This window comes from Polychytrium aggregatum (genome assembly GCF_025602895.1).
Source record: "Polychytrium aggregatum strain JEL109 chromosome Unknown BJ171scaffold_21, whole genome shotgun sequence".
Classification (NCBI taxonomy): Eukaryota; Fungi; Chytridiomycota; class Chytridiomycetes; order Polychytriales; genus Polychytrium; species Polychytrium aggregatum.
Window position 1 is genome coordinate 611,285 of NW_026516223.1, and position 19,027 is coordinate 630,311.

The 19,027-nt window shown below is 57.0% G+C and overlaps 4 protein-coding genes across 4 annotated transcripts; 3 read left to right on the top strand and 1 right to left on the bottom strand.

The window, feature by feature from the left end:
- Positions 1–944: 944 nt before the first annotated feature.
- Positions 945–3,450, top strand: BJ171DRAFT_424691 (transmembrane amino acid transporter protein-domain-containing protein; the record flags this gene model as incomplete). Its single annotated transcript, XM_053107682.1, has 3 exons — positions 945–1,922; positions 2,203–2,895; positions 3,178–3,450. 3 exons carry the CDS (start codon positions 945–947, stop codon positions 3,448–3,450), a joined length of 1,944 nt encoding a protein of 647 aa, XP_052966190.1.
- A 3,801-nt stretch (positions 3,451–7,251) lies between these two features.
- Positions 7,252–9,557, top strand: BJ171DRAFT_507655 (uncharacterized protein). Its single transcript, XM_053111243.1, has 7 exons — positions 7,252–7,333; positions 7,449–7,796; positions 7,990–8,157; positions 8,230–8,525; positions 8,631–9,030; positions 9,120–9,196; positions 9,323–9,557. Exons 1-7 carry the CDS (start codon positions 7,261–7,263, stop codon positions 9,488–9,490), a joined length of 1,530 nt encoding a protein of 509 aa, XP_052966191.1. The 5' UTR covers positions 7,252–7,260; the 3' UTR covers positions 9,491–9,557.
- A 323-nt stretch (positions 9,558–9,880) lies between these two features.
- Positions 9,881–15,035, top strand: BJ171DRAFT_507656 (PLC-like phosphodiesterase). The gene is made up of 13 exons (XM_053111244.1): positions 9,881–10,220; positions 10,653–10,796; positions 10,887–11,128; positions 11,382–11,552; positions 11,830–12,127; positions 12,360–12,414; positions 12,591–12,825; positions 13,007–13,466; positions 13,623–13,981; positions 14,090–14,225; positions 14,365–14,431; positions 14,617–14,699; positions 14,796–15,035. The coding sequence occupies exons 1-13, from the start codon at positions 9,920–9,922 to the stop codon at positions 14,906–14,908; spliced, it is 2,664 nt and encodes an 887-aa protein (XP_052966192.1). The 5' UTR covers positions 9,881–9,919; the 3' UTR covers positions 14,909–15,035.
- A 659-nt stretch (positions 15,036–15,694) lies between these two features.
- Positions 15,695–17,676, bottom strand: BJ171DRAFT_128938 (uncharacterized protein). Its single transcript, XM_053105627.1, has 4 exons — positions 17,495–17,676; positions 16,815–17,213; positions 16,273–16,707; positions 15,695–16,116 (listed from the first exon to the last, which is right to left on the bottom strand). The coding sequence occupies exons 1-4, from the start codon at positions 17,541–17,543 to the stop codon at positions 15,911–15,913; spliced, it is 1,089 nt and encodes a 362-aa protein (XP_052966193.1). The 5' UTR covers positions 17,544–17,676; the 3' UTR covers positions 15,695–15,910.
- Positions 17,677–19,027: the final 1,351 nt, after the last annotated feature.

The following is a 19,027-nucleotide window of genomic DNA, read 5'->3' on the forward strand; positions in this document are numbered from 1 at the left end:
TCCAGCCAGTCCAGCCAGTCCAGCCAGTCCAGCCAGTCCAGCCAGTCGAGCCAGTCCAGCCAGTCCAGCCAGTCCAGCCAGTCGAGCCAGTCCAGCCAGTCGAGCCAGTCCAGCCAGTCCAGCCAGTCCAGCCAGTCCAGCCAGTCGAGCCAGTCCAGCCAGTCGAGCCAGTCCAGCCAGTCCAGCCAGTCCAGCCAGTCCAGCCAGTCCAGCCAGTCCAGCCAGTCCAGCCAGTCCAGCCAGTCCAGCCAGTCCAGCCAGTCCAGCCACCCGGTCAAGGCGCCCTGGGTTTCCGGTCGGCGCAGCACAGCCATCCGGCTTGACCCGCATCCCGATCGGCTCGGCTCGCATCTCCAAGCCAAGCCAGTCCAGCCCAACCCAACCCAGTCCAACCCAGCCCAACCCAGTCCATCTGTCCTTCATATTCTCGCCCGCCGCCTTTCTATCCACCCATCAACCAGCGCTTTCCGTTTGACCTTCTGTCGTCAGCTCGCTTTCCGCTGTCCAGCCCGCAATCTGCTCTTGGTCCGCCTCCAACATGAGTTCAAAGAAAGAAAATCCACCCAGAGCGAGCTCTCCGTTGGTTATCTCCACCCTTCCGGGCTCGTCCCGTCCGATATCGTCGTCTGCGCGCTCGGCTTCGGCGGCCGACCCTGCTTTCTCTACGCCTCGCTCCTTTGGCGGCAATGCCTCATCGGCGCTCCTGGGCACATCGGCTTCCAACCAGGAGCAGCTCTCTCGTGTCGTGCGAGAATACCTTATTCGCGAGCCTGGCGATGATGAGCCGGACAGAGACAGCATTCCCGACCCGTCGGAGGCTGGCGCTTCGTACTCCTCATCCCAAGGATCGCTCATCCGACCCTCATCCCGTAATGCTACCCATTCGGTCTCCAAGAAGGCCTCATTCGGCTCGGTCTCTCATTCACTCCTCGGAGGTAAGTCCCATGAGATTCCATTTCCCTCTCCGGAATACTCTGGATACTCGGTACGGCAATGCCAGCTACCCTTGTATTATTCGCTCACCGTCTGGCGCTGCCTATCCACGAGCCTCCAATGCGTGCTCAAGGACCTCCCAACTTCTGAATCCCCCGCTCACTCAACCTGCACCTGTGTCGTTGTATATCATAACCATTAATGCCAATCTTGGCGTCGATATTTCATCCACAGGCGACACCACCCGCGACATCTACCAGTGGCATGAGCGACAGGAACAGCAGGCTCAGCAACCGAGACGTCGAAACTCTGAGCCCGATTTCCGCCAGATAACCCACCAGGAATCGTCGTCGGTCGACCCGTCCGAGATCAGCAACCTCAGGGCATCGGATCTCTCCGGACCCGGCGGCTTTAGACGGTTCTTTATTCGACAGCAAGCTAGCAACGCCGGCACAAGCCAGCCCATCATCACCCACAACTTTTTCGACTTCCTTGCCATCTTCACGTACTATGGCGGCGACGTGCACCCCGATGCCGAAGAGCAGCACGCCATCCAGCAGGAGAGTCGCGATCGGCTGGCGGGCGCTGCTCAACCCGACGCCTTTTCTAGCGCCGCCGAAGGACTCCCGTACGAGCGTGGAAGCGATCCCGAAACGTCATCGCAAGAGCCGGATGAAGCCACGCCACTGGTGCGCCGGTCGACTCCATCCCTCAAGACAATGCAGGGCACCAGCGCAAAGAAGGCGTTTTTCTTGCTGATGAAAGCCTTTGTTGGAACCGGAGTTCTCTTCTTGCCCAAGGCATTTTCGAACGGAGGCATGGGATTTTCGATCATCCTGATGGTTGTGATGGGCTGGCTGACCCTCCACTGCATGCTCCTTCTCGTTGAATGCAGCAAAACGCTTGGCGGCTCCTTTGGCGACATTGGTGAGGCCGTCTACGGCATCCACATGAAGCGAACTGTTCTGGCATCTATCGCCGTCGCCCAGGTATGGCTCCAGCCGATCTGTATGCAATAGTTTGTTACGATTCCAGCTTCCGAGCGACCACATTCTGTTGTTGTGCGTGCTAAATAAGCGACACCGCATGATATCGACCCTGTCTATGCACGAGCCGCTCTGTTTTGATATGATGCATGTTGCGCGAATGCCTTTGGCGAGTAGAAAATGCAATCGCCCAGGCTGTTGGATCTTGTAGTCACTCCCAGTGCATCGCACGCGAGCCGCAATCGGTGTGCTGACAGTCTGCATTACCTCGCCGTGCATCCAGATGGGATTCTGCTGTGCCTACTACATCTTTGTCGCCAAGAACCTCCGGGATTTCACCATGAACATCACCGACTGCCGCTGGATTCTCCCGGACTGGGTTTTTATTGTACTCCAAATCTTGATCTACATCCCGTTGTCGTGGGTCCGTCGCATCAAGCACTTCTCGTACACCTCCATCGTGGCCGATGTCTTTATCTTGCTGGGCCTGGCCTACATTCTCTACTACGACGTCACCGTGCTCAGCACTCGCGGCCCCGCTCGCGACTTGGTCTGGTTCAACCTCAACTCCTTCTCACTGTTCATTGGAACGGCAATGTTTGCCTTCGAGGGCATCTGCCTGATTCTGCCAATTGCCGACAGCATGAAGCGGCCGGAGCGCTTTAGCTGGGTCATGACTGCATGCATCGTCACCATTGGTGCAATCTTCATTTCCGTCGGAGCCACTGGATACCTGACGTTCGGCGAAAAGGTCGAGACGGTGGTCTTTTTGAACCTCCCCAAAGGCTCGGTCGTAGTCGAGTCCCTCCAGCTCTTCTACGCCCTGGCTATATGTCTGTCGTTCCCGCTGACTGTCTATCCCGCAATCCGCATCTCCGAGCACGGGATTTTCGGTGAGCTTGATGGCAAACTCGACCCATCGGTCAAGTGGATGAAAAACTGGTATCGTGCCGCAATGGTGTCCCTGCTTGGTCTGGTAAGCGATGGTCCCTGAGTCGATTTTTGTGCGGCAGACGACTGCTCTGTTTGGTGGACAATGGCTCCCTCTTCTTCATCGCATGCACTTTGCCGATGCTGCTGGTGCTGATCTGAAAATTGACACCTCAACTGATGAGGCAGCTGTGCACCGGCGCCCACTGAGGCGAGGCAATTGCCGACACGCCAGGACCCGCGACGGTGTCATATGATGTTTCCCCACAGCCGACTCGCTTGTCGCTCGCGCTCATCCACCGCCTTTCTTTTGCCTTGCTCTCGACAGGTCGCTTGGCTCGGCAGCAATCAACTCGATCGCGTCGTGTCCCTCGTCGGCAACTTCACCTGTATCCCCCTGTCGTTCATTTACCCGGCGCTCTTCCATGCGCACATCGCTCGTCACCCGCTCGTCAAGCTCAAGGACTACCTGATTGCGATCATGGGACTTGTGGCAATGGTCTACACCACCTTTGTGACTCTGCAGCAATGGGTGGCTGAGGAGCCCGATGTTCCAATCGACCGATGCAGTCCCAGTGGAGGATCGTATGGTCTGCTTTGAGGGGATCATCAACGTCCCACTAATCCACCAATACACTCGATATATTCAAGCAATCTGCAAAGTGTCTGGCTGCCCAGCACAGGTAGGCTCACGCCTGGGTAGGCTTCAAATGCCGAGGGAGCCAGCTCCTCAGGACGACAGGGTAGCGGGCAATGTGCAGTCACTGCGCGAGGCTGCCAGACGGGGCAAACATGTGGCGGAAGATGAACCTGGGTGAGTGGTGCGGCAGACGGCCGACAAGCCAGCGCGGGAGATGCGGCGCGTGAATGCCTGAGCAGACCTGGCCCCGACAATGCCCTCATTGTCCTGCCGGGGACACGCGCGGTCGGGCAATATTTTGCCCCGTCCCTTCATTTGTCACACGCACTGAATTGCTGCGGTGCCCCTCCCTTCAGGACGCGGCGTTTGTTTGTTGGTTGCGCCTTGATTTTGATTGCCACTAGGGCTGGCTGTGGTTGCCTGTGGGCCGGGTGCTGTGCTGGACAAGCAAGAAGGGCGAGGGTTCTCTTTGCGACACAACCCTGTCCAAACCAAACACCACGGCCATGTCGACAAACGGTACCGCTCGTGTCGAGGGCATCCACCGGTGACTTGCCTTATGGCGCTGGCGCCAGCGTATTGTTTATCCAGCCCGAGCTGGGGGGCGCCATGTGTGCCAGTCTCCCAGTTGCGCCGCAGACATGCCTTGCACCGCTCGCGGCGGCCACAGATTGTGGTGGCGAGGCCCTTTGTGTGTCCTTTTTTTTCTCGAAAGGCAAGTGCCCCCTCCACAAGCTTCCGACCGACATCCGATGACCGTTGCGGCAAAGACTCAGAACAAAAGCACCGAGCCTATATCCGGCAGCGCACGCATACATACGGCTGTCGGCCCTCAAACAAAACCCTCTGGGTGCGTCAGGAATAGGTTGAGTGGTGCTCCCTCGGGCCAGGACAAGGCGCGATCCCTACCCATGAGCCATGAATGCCGCGGAGCAGTGCAAGCAGTGCAAGCGATGCTGGACAAACAAACAAACATAGCCATAGGTGCTGTGCTGCGGACCAGAGACATGCCAGAGACACGCGAACGACGCATGGATAAAAAGGGGCGGCCAGTGCCTCCTCCTCTCCAACCCACCAGCAGCGCACTCGATCTTGTCTTGCATCTCAGGCTCTCCACACCAACTTTCCCCAGCATTGCACTCCATCATGAAGCTCTCCGCCGCCGCCCTCTTCCTTTCGGTTCTTTCCGCAGCTCTCCTCGAGCCTGTGTCAGCCACTGGATACTTGAACTACCCCTACACCCGCACTCTTCCTGGTTTGTATCGCCCCCTCTTGCCTTCAAGCGTGGCGCGGGTAGCGCCTCACCAGCCCCTGCACAGCTCCTGACATCTGCGACTCGCCCCTGTTTCAGGTGGAAACGGTAACAGCGGCGGCAGTGGTTATAGCGGTCACGGCTCTGGATACTCCACGAACCCGGACATTTGCAGCACCACCCGCTATGGCCCTCCCCGAACTTCGCTGAAGCCAGGCAAGCAAAACATCCATTATACCGTCACAGCCCCCAAGTCTGGTCGCTGCGAGGTCTATATCGATCTTCACGCTGGCCAAAACAACTGGCAGGTTCGTTAAAGTCCGGAAGTTCACTCGCTCGACCATCTTTTCCACCACCACTTGGTCGATGGAACTGGAGTTGTCCTTAAAGGCTGTTGCTGACTAGATTGCTGCTTTAGCTCATTGGATCCAGGGACAATTGCGGTGAAAGCAGCATGGCCGATGCATCCCTTGAGGTCAATATCCCTGATGTCGACACCACTGATGCTGTCATCCGCTGGAGCTGGACCACTGGACAAGGCAAGGATGAATGCTACACTAGCTGGTAAGACCAAACTCTAGCACTGCTTTGGTCGATGTGCAGATGCAATCTTGACGCATGAAACTCGCTGATACATTGAAATGAAATACAGTGCCGACGTCAGCATCCATGGCAACCCATACACCACCAAGCACGAACCCAACCCTTACACCACCAAGCATCAACCCAACCCGTACACCACCAAGCACGAACCCAACCCTTACACCACCAAGCATCAACCCAACCCTTACACCACCAAGCACGAACCCAACCCATACACCACCAAGCACGAACCCAACCCTTACACCACCAAGCATCAACCCAACCCGTACACCACCAAGCACGAACCCAACCCATACACCACCAAGCACGAACCCAACCCTTACACCACCAAGCATCAACCCAACCCATACACCACCAAGCACGAACCCAACCCATACACCACCAAGCATCAACCCAACCCGTACTCCACCAAGCATGAGTCCAGACACCCACACACTGTGACCAACTCTCCGCCGGTCTATTCATCGGCTAAGCCGACCGTATACAGCACTCCGGCTTCCTCCGCGTTTCCCTCATATACTTCTACCGTGATTTACTCCACGTCTTTGCCAGCGACAACGGCCTCCAACGTTTACACCCTTCCCTCTGCCTTCCCTATCACCTCCACCACCAGCGCTGTCTCGTCCCAGCTTCCCACTGGCACCGTCACTCCCACTGTCACTCCTTCCGTGACTCCCACCACCAGCGCTTACAACACTCCCACCGACACTCCCACCGTCACTCCTACCGTCACTTCCACCACCAGCGCTGTCTCGTCCCAGCTTCCCACTGGCACCGTCACTCCCACTGTCACTCCTTCTGTGACTCCCACCACCAGCGCTTACACTACTCCCACCGACACTCCCACCGTCACTCCTACCGTCACTTCCACCACCAGCGCTGTCTCGTCTCAGCTCCCCACTGGCACCGTCACTCCCACTGTCACTCCCTCCGTCACTCCCACCACCATTGCTTACACTACTCCCACCGACACTCCCACCGTCACTCCTACCGTCACTTCCACCACCAGCGCTGTCTCGTCTCAGCTTCCCACTGGCACCGTCACTCCCACTGTGACTCCTTCTGTGACTCCCACCACCAGCGCTTACAACACTCCCACTGTCACTCCTTCTGTGACTCCCACCACCAGCGCTTACAACACTCCCACCGACACTCCCACCGTCACTCCTACCGTCACTTCCACCACCAGCGCTGTCTCGTCTCAGCTTCCCACTGGCACCATCACTCCCACTGTCACTCCCTCCGTCACTCCCACCACCAGCGCTTACAACACTCCCACTGTCACTCCTTCTGTGACTCCCACCACCAGTGCTTACACTACTCCCACCGACACTCCCACCGTCACTCCTACCGTCACTTCCACCACCAGCGCTGTCTCGTCTCAGCTTCCCACTGGCACCGTCACTCCCACTGTCACTCCTTCTGTGACTCCCACCACCAGCGCTTACAACACTCCCACTGTGACTCCTTCTGTGACTCCCACCACCAGTGCTTACACTACTCCCACCGACACTCCCACCGTCACTCCTACCGCCACCTCCGCCACCTCCCTCAGCTCTTGCCCCTCGGCAACTTTTGTCCCCATCACCATCACCGTGACCCAGACCACTACAGTCACCGCTGCTTGCTCCGCCTCCAGCTCTCCTTCTGCTGGTCCCTACAACCCCTACAACCCTTACAACCGTCATAGCTCGCACTAGATAGACTGTTGTCACCCATCGGCCTGTACTCCTCCCATACTGTCGAATCTATGCAAATGTCTCTTCGTTTCTATTCATACGAATACAGTTTTCACAAACCACGACCCAGTGTTCCAGTAGGGCACGTGCGCGCCCGTGATCGCCTCCTTCTGCAACCGCTGTCCATTGCTTGCTCGTGGCCTCTGGTCTCTCTTGTGGAATGATCAGACCAGAACCATGATCAACGGGTTTGCTCCGGCGTCTGTCGCTGGCTGTCGTCGTGACGGCGTGCTGCCGTTTCCTCTGGAACGTGAGTAATGCAGCCGCCAATTATTCTTGGTGCGGGCCTGAGCTATGCTGTCCAGATTGCGCTCAGCCTCGATGCCGTTGACTCTGCCAGTCCCTGATGACTCGACGACAACCAGTTTTTTCGCCGGTGCATATAGACGCTATGAGGTTTCCCGGCGGTCGGGCCCCCGCTGCGCCTCGGAGCAGCGTAGGAGTTGCAACACCGGCCGACAGCCCATCTCGCCGAGCGATCAAATCCGCTCAGGCATACTCCAGTACGATCGATTTGTCACCGACGACACCAGCGCAACCATCTCCAAAGAAGACTTTCGATCCCAGCCTTGTCAAAGGCCCCCCATTCTTTTGCTCGCTCTGCAAAAAGACGCTGGCCACATCTTCGTCGTGGTCGGCGCATTTGACAAGCGAGCAGCACACAAGCGCTGAGCGAGCCAATGCCGAGCGAACTGTGGCGAGCAACAGCGAAGGTGCGGACATGCGCTGCAAATACGATCAGCAGAGGCACTCGGGTGCAAGCTCTCCGAGAGAGAATTTTTTAAAGATGTCGGCAATCGCATTTGCACTCTTTACACGCACCATTTGCCTTTGGAGCGGCGTCGCTCTTGCCCGCAGTAGAACCTCGGCCAGGCCAGGCTCATGCATTGCCATTCGTACCCACAGCCTTACAGTTCTTGACCGGAAGCTCGCAAAAGTCGGCCACCATTGCTCCCGCATCCTCGCCGCGGATCGAATTTCCACCCGAGTACGCCGCGCGAATGAAGCAGCTCGAAAAAATACAGGCCTCCAATCCATCGATGGCGGCAACTGTCCTCTGGGCTACATGCTATGGTACGGGCACCGGCATATATCCGCGGCTCGTCGAGATGGAAAGTTGCTGAGACGTTCTCGGTCCCCACGCAGAATTGTTCAAGAACGGGTTCGATCTGGTACTGGTGTCCGAGTGTTTGGTGAAGATCATTCCCGTCCTTGAAGACCTCGACCAAAGCCCCGAGCCATCATCGCCAACAGCATCGAAGCCGACAGGCGGGGCAGCGTCTCTGACAAAAGCACAAGTCTGCGAGACGCTCTTCCTGGCTCGGCTGGCGTTAGCCAGAATAGCTCGATTTGCCTCAGCTTCAAAAGAACTGGAGAAGGCATCGACACAATTTTACATGGATGCCCTAGCGCGATTTGGCTTGCCGTACACCAAGTTGGATGTAGGTAGCACACCACCTGGAAGGCTATGACCTTCGTGGGCGAATTGTTGCTCGGGATTTTCAGAGCAGACAGGGTACTTCCGCTAACCGTATGTGGGCTCCCAGACACTGGCAATCAACGCGCAGGATCTCGGAACCACGTTTGAGCAGCACATTGCCCCTGCGCTGGCATCCGGATCGACCAAACTTGTGCAGAAGTTTGAAATGGTGGCCACAGAGGCAGCAGAGTATTGCAGCCTCACGGGCCGGATCGAGCTGGCAGCATCATTATATCGCTGGGTTCTGTGCTCCAAGCTTGAAGGGTCCCAGAGCCGTGACGCTCAGGACGCATTTGATGCTCTTGCGAAGCTGCATCTGTCAGGCGAATCCAAGTGGCTGGCAGCCGACGTATTGCTTGAGGCAGCCGAGTACGACAAGCAGCTGAAGCGCGATGTCCGAGGCGATCAAGCTGGCTGCCGAGCCATGCGCTTGCTTGGTGAAGCCATTTTGGTCTCACTTGAATGCGGTAAAGTGGCTCTATATCGATGCCTCGGCTGACTGCATGAGAACGCATGCGAGGATGTAAAGGCGACTGACCCCGATGACTGTCTCTAGATGATCCTATCCGAGGTCTGCGCATCGAGAAGCTCATCTGCGACACGTCAAGCTCGAATAGACCGGCAGACGTTCAGGCAAGTGGCGGGATACGAATGCACTGCGCTGACTGAGCTGCCAGTGAGTATCAGCACAATCTGGATGAGTTGATACTGACCAAGCAACCCCGATTGGTTGGACTTGACGCCGCTGGGCTGCAACAGTTCCTGATGGACATCTCAGCGGCCATCCGACAGAGGGACCATCGTCGGCTGGAGAGTGAAAGGCTTTTGGAGGAATGGAGTGAGATAATTGGCGATGGGTCGTCTTGCGCCCTCGTCCCCGAGTTGTGGCCGCGAGTATCCAACATGATCACAACCGCGGCGTGGTAGATTTAACCTGTTACAGTCAATCCAATAAAAAATGGGACACCTTGGTTTTTGGTCATTGACCGAAGAATTTGTTTCCCAATACCATCGCGCGCTGGCCATGGTCATTCGCCAGTGTGTCCAAGAGCACCACTCACCGCTGGCACTCCGAGACCAGTGTGCAGGTCGATTGTGGAGACCGGAGAGCGACCAGTGGTCTTCACTCGGAGGTGACCTATTTCATTGCATGCACGGCATAGTCTCTGTGGGCTCATTCGCCGGGCCAGATTTGATCGTGGGCTCATGCGATCGAGTCAGTGCTTCGATTTGCTTGAGTGGTTGTTGTGTGGTTGGCGAGCAGGAGAGCAGCCGCTCCGTGGCCAGCCAACCGCCGCCAGCACGTGCGGTCCCTCCCGGAAACCAGAGCCCCGCCGCGAGCCGACCAGCCCGCGGATGCCGATCGAGCCTTCCCTCGACCACCCTGTTGACTGTCGTACCCTCCCTGCAGCGCATGCCGTGATGATGACGTCTCCTGCTCGAGATGAGTATCCAGCTGGCGACATTCTGGGTCCAGGTGACCGCTCGGCTGCTCTGCGGGATGCTTCGAGCCTCAAAAGCCTGACCGAGGGGACTCGGATGATGAAATACCCCAACAAGCTCAAGTCCAAGCCGGAGGAGCGCATGATCAAGCTGGATTTGATGCCGCTGCAGATCTCGTGGGAGTCCAAGAAAAAGAAGCTCCAGCTTTCGACTGGTGGGTCCGGCTACCGACGTTGCTGAGCTGGGCTGTGTTGTGCCCGATCCACCTGTTGCTCTGGCAATGGAACCGCCGACTTGGCCATTGCATCTACGCTTGGATTGCCGAGACGCCTTTGCAGATATGGATAGAGCTGTATGACAGTGGATCCATTCGTACCCCTTGGCGATGCCGATGCGGAAGGCGATTGTGCTGCTCACGGTCTACCCAGTCAGTGAGCCCGGGACTCGCTCACGATGTTTCGTGGCCAAGCTGCATGTCTGTCTGCCTGGGATCCTCCGGCCCGAGCGAATGGGTTGGAAGGAACCTGGCCCCTCTCCACTCGGTGTTGTCCCGCCGAGGCGGTGTTCGTTTGGGTGGTTTTCGACCGCAAGTTTCCGCCGATTGCTCCGTCGCAACAGTGCTCTAACCACCCCGTTTTGCCCTCAGTGGACCTGCACTCTATTCGCGAAATTCGGCTTGGTCAGAACACAAAAGCATTTGAACTGCGAGGCAAACGGCCTGAATTTGAGGAGCGGGCATTCAGTATCATCTACGTCGCCCCTTCGGGCGAGTACAAGATGCTCAATCTGGGTGAGTTGAGTCTGTGAACGAAATAGCCTCGAGTGCCGAGCCAGCGAAGGATCCACGGAGTGCCCTTGTCACTAACCCTCAAATGGCCAGTGGCTCCTTCGAAGGAGCTGTGCTCCTGTTGGGTCTCGGGGCTGCATATGTTGCAGGCACAAACCGATCTATCCGAAGGCGATCCAGCCATGATCCATACCAACATTGCTCTCTGGCTGGGCAAGATTTGGAAAGAAATCGACATCAAGAACCAGCAGAAGCTGAACTTGGACGAAGTGATGTCGTTAATGAAGCGCCTGAATATTTATCTCTCCAAGTCAGAGCTGAAGAGTATATTCAAGGTAGCTGGATATCGATGCGTTGAGAAAGCACATGTCGGGCAGGAAGGCTGTGAGCAAGTCCAGCTTGATGCATGGCCTGTTGCATCCCTCGGCACATCTGAGTGATGTTAACGACTCTCAGCCGCACCTACCTGCGAGGCAGCTCGACGTTAGCCCGGCGCCGTATGGTGTGCAGTTTGAAGTGATCTCGGCACACTCTTGGCGCTTTCAGCTTACATGCTCATCACTCCTGCCGAATACCCAAACTTCATAGAACGCAGACATCCGAAAAGAAGGATATATAGACTTTAGTGTCTTTTCGCGACTCTATCAGGTTTTGCGCTTTCGCCCCGAAATCGCGGAGCTGTTTGCGTCGCTCAGCAAGGAATGCCCATATGGGATCACTTTGAGTGAATTCCAGAAGTTTGTATTGGAGATTCAGCATGTAAGTATTGCAGCCTCCCTCTCCCTCTCTTTCTCTACCCAGCACCGTTGTCTGCACCGACAACGCTCCCGCATGGACATGGGCGCATGCACTCTGCGTTGAGCTCAGTCGACTCGATGGCCGAGCATCCTAGTTCTAGTGTGCGGGGTCTGATGTGGGCTTGGCTGGAATCTTAGCACAGATCTACTCGAGGCACTCAGTTCTGAAAACAGATTGCTGACCTCGCACATCGGCATTGCTCCTCAAATACCACCATGCGATCGGGACTCATCTCCAGTGCCTGTGGTCCGAGGAGCAGTGCTTGGACTACTTTGAGAAGTACACGCCAGAGCCGATCCTCTCGAACGGACAGCGCTTGATGGATCTCAACCACTTCACCACCTTTTTGATGTCTGCAAACAATTCAATATTCAAGAAACCGCACATGTCCGTCTACCAGGATATGTCCCTTCCGCTGAACGACTACTTCATCAACACCTCACACAACACATATTTGCTTGGCGACCAGTTCGCCGGTGAAAGCTCGGTTGAGGGGTACATCCGCGCACTGCAAAGCGGGTGTCGTTGCGTCGAACGTAAGAGAACACAAATTGAAAGTCACGGATGTGACTATTTCGCTGTCGGGTGCCACCACACTTACCTGTCGGCGCATTCTGGGATGTACCGGCGCCGGACTTGATGGCTCACAGCATCGAACCGTATGGGGATGCAAGCCATGCGCCTGCAGAGCAAATTCCTAGCTGGTGGCTTGAAAGTTGCAGTCAAGCAGCTACTTTGCAGCTGACCCTGATTATCTCTCGATTCAAGTGGACTGCTGGGACGGACCAAATGGCGCTCCTTTGGTTTACCACGGACGGACCCTGTGAGTACCCATCACGCATGATTCGATCGGGCCAATCGAGCGACATCCTTGGAGCGAATGCGCTGGCTGGCCGTATGGCCAACAGACAGCGGAGCTCATTTCCGTCGCGGAAGCATCTCACTCGAACGCTCACTTATCTTTCCCACTTTGGCATCGCTCCCTGGTTTTGGTTGCAGCACAACCCGGATCCTGTTCAAAGATGCTATCGAAGCGATAGCTAAATATGCATTCCGCTTCTCGCCATACCCGCTTGTTCTCTCGATCGAAAACCACTGCGGACTCGAGCAACAACGTGTCATGGCGCTGATCATGAACGAGTCGTTTGGATCCACTCTGCTTCCGGCCATGGCTGGCGACGAATGCGAACGTCTGCCGTCTCCAATGGATCTCACGGGACGAGTGCTTGTGAAGGTATGTCCGGGCGGACGACGGAGGATACTCGGAGCGACAAGGAATCAGGCCATCGGATGGTGCAGGTGTCATCCCGTCACACTTGACAAGATTGTCACCACCGATGCATCAAGGAACTCCACTGACAGAGTATGCTTCTGATCTCGAACACGGGGGGGGGGTGGCGGCTACCTTTTATCAGTGCAAGATCACACAGATCACAGAAGACGCGATCGAAGGAACTGACGATGACGATGGCGGTGGCGGCAGTGGTGAAGTCGAGCCTGGTGCTCTATCCACCTCTCCCCTGAGTGACGCCTTGCCCATGTCGCCCTCGCGGCGTCCGTCGATACTGAGAAAAATCAGCCTGGGCAGTATTCCGTCCTATGGCAATCTGCCGCCGCCACCGCCGCTACCGCCGCCAAGCGTAGAAGATGCTCTATCGGCCCATCGCTCTGGGGACCACGAGCGTCCACAAGATGATTCTGTGTTTTCGGATTTTGCGGCACGACCCCGGAGAACGGCGAGCGGCGGCGACGAAATGACGGTGACCAAGCGCAAGAGTAGTCCCAAGCTGTGGAAAAAGGTCATTCTTGCCAAGGAGCTCGAGCGCATCACGTTTTGCAAAAAGGTTGGCTTCTCGAGCTTTAGCCATGCGCAGGGTAAGCAGCGCGCGGCTGTAGCGAGACCCGGCCTGCAGTTCACATTGGCGACACCACATACATACACATTTGCAGGTGATCTGTTTGTTGAGCTGGGAGGCGGCCCTCCCCGATGGAATCTAACGCCTGGGCTGAAACATTGTTCTCGACCAAAAGCCGTCATGCGGTGTGACTATGTATGCTCGTTCTCGGAGCGGAGGTCGCTTGCGCTCGTCAACAAGCAGCGGGCAGAGTACATCGAGCACAATAAGCAGTTCATTACCCGCGTATACCCCTCAGCCATCCGAGTGACGTCGTCAAATCACGACCCAATGCCACACTGGGCGTGTGGCTGTTCCATGGTGGCCCTGAACTTTCAAACCCTGGATCGCGCACTGCAGCTCAACACAGCCCTGTTTCTGGGGAACGGGCGATGTGGCTATGTGCTCAAGCCGGAAGCCCTGCGACGGCCACCTGCGGAAGCCGAATCTGGCAGGGCTCGAAGCAGTCCCGGACCAGGCTTATGGACAATCAGGGTGAGCGGCCGCGGCCAGTCGCTGAGTTGTTATAGCTATCTGTGCATATCCAGCCGTGATAGCACGCAATGCGCTACTGGATTCTGACACCCGACTCTGCACCGCCAGGTAATCAGTGCACAGCAGCTGCCCAAGCCGAAAGGCGACATTCCGGATCTGGTTATCGATCCATTTGTTGAAGTCGAGGTCATTGGCGGCGACCACCTTACGCTGAAGCATCGAACCAGCCGCATAGCTCGTAACGGTGAGCCTGGCACCGTCAATCCCTGCAAGCGCACACTGCACCTCCCAGCATGCTGTCACAAAGTGGGACTCTCCATCTCTTGTCGACCTGGACTCTCCAGAGCTCATCGACGCACATGCTTGTCAACTGCACTCTCTAGGTTTCAATCCCTTCTGGAACGAAAAATTCCAGTTCTACATAGACGATCCAGCAATGGTGTTTCTAAAGTAGGCCATGTTGACTTCTGGATGTGCAGATGCTGGCCGGCGGATGCCCTGCAGTCCGTTTCGCGAGGCTATATATTGCAGATCGATCGCCGGAGCCCCATGAGGACGATACCATCATTTTTGCATTGTATTTCGGAAGTCTCGCCCGGATTGGCCTTTGCTGATGGTATTGCTCTATCCTGCAGATACCAAGTTGTCCACGGGGATGCCAAGCTGTCAACGGATTTGGTTGGCTCATATGTGATCCATCTGCCCAACCATGCCCTCGGTATGCTGTCCGGAACAATCAGCTCTTGCACAATCGCACACTGCTGCTGGTGGGGGGATGTCGATCGCGCTAACAGCCCGCATTATCGCCCACCAGGCTACCGCCATGTCCCGCTTTACGACTGGAAAGGGGAGCTGGTGCCGTTCTCGACCCTATTCGTCCGGGTGGCATTTGAATCGGCGCCAGCAAACCCGTCGCAGGCACCGTAGCAACCGTCACTTCGAGATGCGATCGCGTGATACAGCGTTTCCAAAATGAAATGGGACACTCCCGTTTTGAGCCATGACAGGGCTTTTTCTGTAACCTGAATACACACCCACTCATCGCAATCATGGCCAAACACAACACCCTCGATTTCCACAGCGCTGCACTGAGAGCCATCGCTGGCATTCAGTGACCAGATGACCCACTTGTGGATCACTTGCGTGATGCGTTTCTGGATCTGAATCGAGGACGCCTCTGCGCAACATACACTTTATTCAGGGGGATCCGCATAAGCGTCATCAAGGGCGAGGCGCTGGTTGTGTGCGCGAAACATCGCATGCTGAGGCAAATGCGACCGTGGTAACTCCAGAATCCAGGGAGTCGAGCTTCGCTCGGAGCCATCTGCATGACCCGCGGACGAGACGGACGCCTTCGTCGGGTTCTCTCCGTCGACTCGCCATCGCCGCCACCGTCACCAGTCACACGAACCAGGCCAGGGGATATGCCAACAAGGTATCCCATTCATTTGGTGGACACGCTGTGAAGGGGAGGGGTCAAGATACAACAGTGCCATGATCTGGTGGCGCTCACTTGTCGGTATGAGCAGCGCGAACAGTACGTCGGCCAGCCAAACGCTGTTGTGAGCAGGAACAGGAGCCACCCTAATCGGACGAAAGGGGACGACGGCAGAGCAATGGAGTCGGGGAAAGGGAGGAACAATCAAAGAACGAAGGCAACGGGTCGAGGGTGCGGGTCGTGTGGGCAGTGGCACACCCTGACCGCACGCACAGATCAGCAAGGAATGGAAAGGGAGACATCCGAAGCAGGAGCATATACAGACGAAAAGAAGAAGCACCACGAAACCCAGATGTACGAAAGAGAAGGAAAGGAAAAAAAAAAAGAAGCCATAGGATCCAGGAATCCATGTCGATGTCAATGTTCATGATGACAGGAAAACATCATGGGGTTGATAGCCGCGCTCGGATACTTAGCAGCAGGCATAGTGACTAGACACCACTGCTGGGGGCATACAGCGAGGAGCCACGCTGACGGATGGGTTGTCTGATCTCCTGCTGCGTGCTGATTCGTCCCTGGTCATTCAAAGGAGCCAAGCAAGCAAGCGGGAAGGTGCCCTCTTGCTTGGTTGAGAGGTTGTAGCCAAAGGCCCAGCCGTCGTCGAACTTGTTCTTGACGAGCACAGAGTCGCCAACATCTGAGAGAACGGGGGAGGGGTAAGAGAGTGTTGGTTATTTTGGAAACAAGTGCATCAGCTAAGACGAAGCACAGTCGATGGTCGCGGGTGCACTGCCGAATACGAGCACCCATAGCCCAGAATGCAACCGGTGAATCGCCTGGCCATTCAACTTACAAATGTAGATTTCGTCCGAGAGGTTGGGGACGTAGTTGTACACAGACTCCATGGTTTCATTCACGGTGATGCCTGTGCCGTTTTCGCTGAACGCTGCTGCGGTGGCAAACTGATGGGGCTCGCTCTCGAGGTTGCGGGTCTTTCGTCGGCGGACCAAGATCACTCCGATGATCAGGGCAACCAGCAGCACAACACCTCCGGCCGCAGCTCCGATGATTACGGGCAGAGGTACGCTTGACGACGAGTTGCCATCAGAGGGTGCGGAGGTGGTGGGTTGGGGCAATAGAGTCAATGGGCCGGTCGATCTGGTGGCAATGGGAGCCGACGCACTAGTTTTTGTGACTGTAGCAGTAGTATTGGCCTGGAGAGAAGCACAGCAGGACTGTGTCGGGTTGGAAAGGCAAAACGCCGTAGCACTGGTCTGATCGCCAAAGCCTAGTCGATGAACAGAGTCTGCTGGTGAGCCAATTGCCCAAGGACACGCCTGAAAGCAGAGTCAAGCAGATCGGCGATGGCTGAAAGGCGTGACGACGACAGCCTACCGCAGTTGGCCGAGTCAAAGCTGGTGCTGGTGATGCAGCCCGCCGAATCAGCAAGGGCGGCCTGCAGCTGGTTGTTGGATGCCAGCTCGGTTTGGATGTTGGTGCTGTTGGCGTTGCAGCCGGTGGTCTGGGTCTGGGCGAGGAAGGAGCTCAGGTAAGCTGCTTCGGTGGAAGAGCACATCTGATGTGCCGTCGCCGGCTTGTTGGCATTTTCCGTGCAGCTTGCGCCGTTGTTGAAGACCATGTATCCGCAGAGCTGGGTGATGTGGTATCGCACGGCATTGGGGTTGAAGCCAGGACAGCCCTGCTGCATCTGAGCAGCGTATCCGCCACTGATGCTGCTGTTGATGAGGCTATCGATGTACTGGCCTGTTGGCGTGTTGAACAGGACATAGTTGCCTAATACGCAGAAGGAGCGAGGGCGGTGAGCGCTTGTGACAGAGCCTCAGAGAAGTGGACCAGCCGAAGGGTGGTCGAATATCCAACAACACAAGCCAAGCACAAGGGGGGGGGAGTTTACGCCTCGGATGTGCCAACCGGGGCCGACGATGCCCGCTGTGCAGCCTGCGCGATACGCCGCAGAGGCAGTCGGGCATGAGCAGACACGGGCTCGAGACAGACGGATGCTGGTGCCGAGGCAGAAGCGAGCGACAGCACCCGATGCCAACCGCCAGCCTTACCAGCAAAAGCCGCGCAGTATGTGGAGACGCCCAGGTCGATGCAGGACATGGGTTCTATCTATCGATGCAGGGTCGAGAAGCAGAAGCAGAAGAAGAAAAAGGAGTAGACGCAAACGGTACGAGGCCAGCCTTGGCTCTTGCTTTCGAGGCGATGGCAAGCAGGGAGACGACAACCCATCGGGCTGGAAGACCGAGGAGAAAAGGGGAAGGCCGATGGGCAGGCCGCGCTGCAACGAAAGCCCGGTGGCGCGACGCGAAAACCGAGCGCGCTCAGGGTCACACGGCGCTTGACAACAAGGGCGCCGATGGAAATGCTGTACACGACACAGACGCGGCTCGGCGCGCATCGCGGTGTCGCGGCGCTGTGCAGTTTCCTGCAGCTTTCTGTCGACACAGGGCAGTTGTCTGGAACAGCTTTGGGGCAGTTGCCAGCAAAGCGCAACAGTCCGCAGTGATGCGTCACCCGCCGTGCCGGTTCTTGTGGCTGGCTGTGGCGCACAAGCGTGCGCAGCAGGCGCAAACACCAGCCCCTGGGCCCAAAGACTCAAGGGGCTCACTGTCCTTGACGGTTTGCCTGGCCGACGAGCATCAGCATCAGCATCAGCATCAGCACTGGTCATGTCGACGGCCGGCGGAAGCCGCATTGCTGAAAGCGAGTCCGGATCCCAGATGGTTGCTCGAGGCGGGTGGTCGACCTGTGTATCGCCAACCCCGACCCCGCCTATCGCCGACGGTCGAGCGTCTTCTTTCCTCCGATCCGAGCCAGGGCCTGAAGGAACTGACCGGCAGAGGCTTGCTCCGCTTGTCTGGGGGGGGTCGTCTGCTGTTTTGCTCTCCCGTTGCGATCAGGCGGTCGCCTCCGTTCCCACGCCTCAGCCTGGCTGCAGTCCCTGGTCACCCTCCAGAGGACGGTGGAGCTGCTCCCACAAGCCGGCCGCTGATCAGCCAGCCCAGCCACAGGACCGCCCTTGCGCAAGGTGAGGCAGCGGCCTGTCCGCTGGGTGCAGTGCACAACGCCCCCGCCGGGCTCGCACGACATCTGGTGACTGGGCCAGGCATGTGGGTGTATGGCGGAGATTGCGACGAAGCCACGGGCGGGGCTTCTCCCTGGGCCCAGTCCGGACACATGGGGAGGGCAACAGCGGACGAACGCAGGGATAGCACGCAAGCACGGCGGTGAAATGCGACTGTGACTCGATGAGCCCCAGGCCCCGTCGTTTCGGGCACCATCTCCATTTTGAAGCGATACCCCACACCGACACCATCGCAGCCGATCATCACTCACGGACATGCGGGACTGAGGCTATCCACCAAGACCGCATTTCAATGAGACCGCATTGATCAACACTGATCGCAGCTTCTCCCCGGCCAAATCGCGCCGAGGAGTCAGATCAATCAACAGGGCCCGCTATTTCATAACGAAATTACAGGAGACAGAATAACCAGGCCAATGACGCAGTGTTGGATCATCACAATCACAGGGGGGTAGAGTTCAGTCAGTTGCAACAGCCACATGTGATGTCCCGCTCGTGC

What these genes read in the sequence shown, in the direction of transcription:
- BJ171DRAFT_507655 (XM_053111243.1), top strand. Translation starts at nt 7,261, where the DNA reads ATGATCAACGGGTTTGCTCCGGCGTCTGTCGCTGGCTGTCGTCGTGAC. An exon ending in GCTGCCGTTTCCTCTGGAAC is followed by an intron (nt 7,334 to 7,448) that starts GTGAGTAATGCA and finishes GACGACAACCAG; the next exon opens with TTTTTTCGCCGGTGCATATA. An exon ending in TGTGGCGAGCAACAGCGAAG is followed by an intron (nt 7,797 to 7,989) that starts GTGCGGACATGC and finishes TCGTACCCACAG; the next exon opens with CCTTACAGTTCTTGACCGGA.
- BJ171DRAFT_128938 (XM_053105627.1), bottom strand. Translation starts at nt 17,543, where the DNA reads ATGTCCTGCATCGACCTGGGCGTCTCCACATACTGCGCGGCTTTTGCT. An exon ending in ATACTGCGCGGCTTTTGCTG is followed by an intron (nt 17,214 to 17,494) that starts GTAAGGCTGGCG and finishes TCTGCGTATTAG; the next exon opens with GCAACTATGTCCTGTTCAAC. An exon ending in CTTTGACTCGGCCAACTGCG is followed by an intron (nt 16,708 to 16,814) that starts GTAGGCTGTCGT and finishes TTCATCGACTAG; the next exon opens with GCTTTGGCGATCAGACCAGT.
- BJ171DRAFT_507656 (XM_053111244.1), top strand. Translation starts at nt 9,920, where the DNA reads ATGCCGATCGAGCCTTCCCTCGACCACCCTGTTGACTGTCGTACCCTC. An exon ending in GTTTACCACGGACGGACCCT is followed by an intron (nt 12,415 to 12,590) that starts GTGAGTACCCAT and finishes TTTTGGTTGCAG; the next exon opens with CACAACCCGGATCCTGTTCA. An exon ending in CAGGCTTATGGACAATCAGG is followed by an intron (nt 13,982 to 14,089) that starts GTGAGCGGCCGC and finishes CTGCACCGCCAG; the next exon opens with GTAATCAGTGCACAGCAGCT.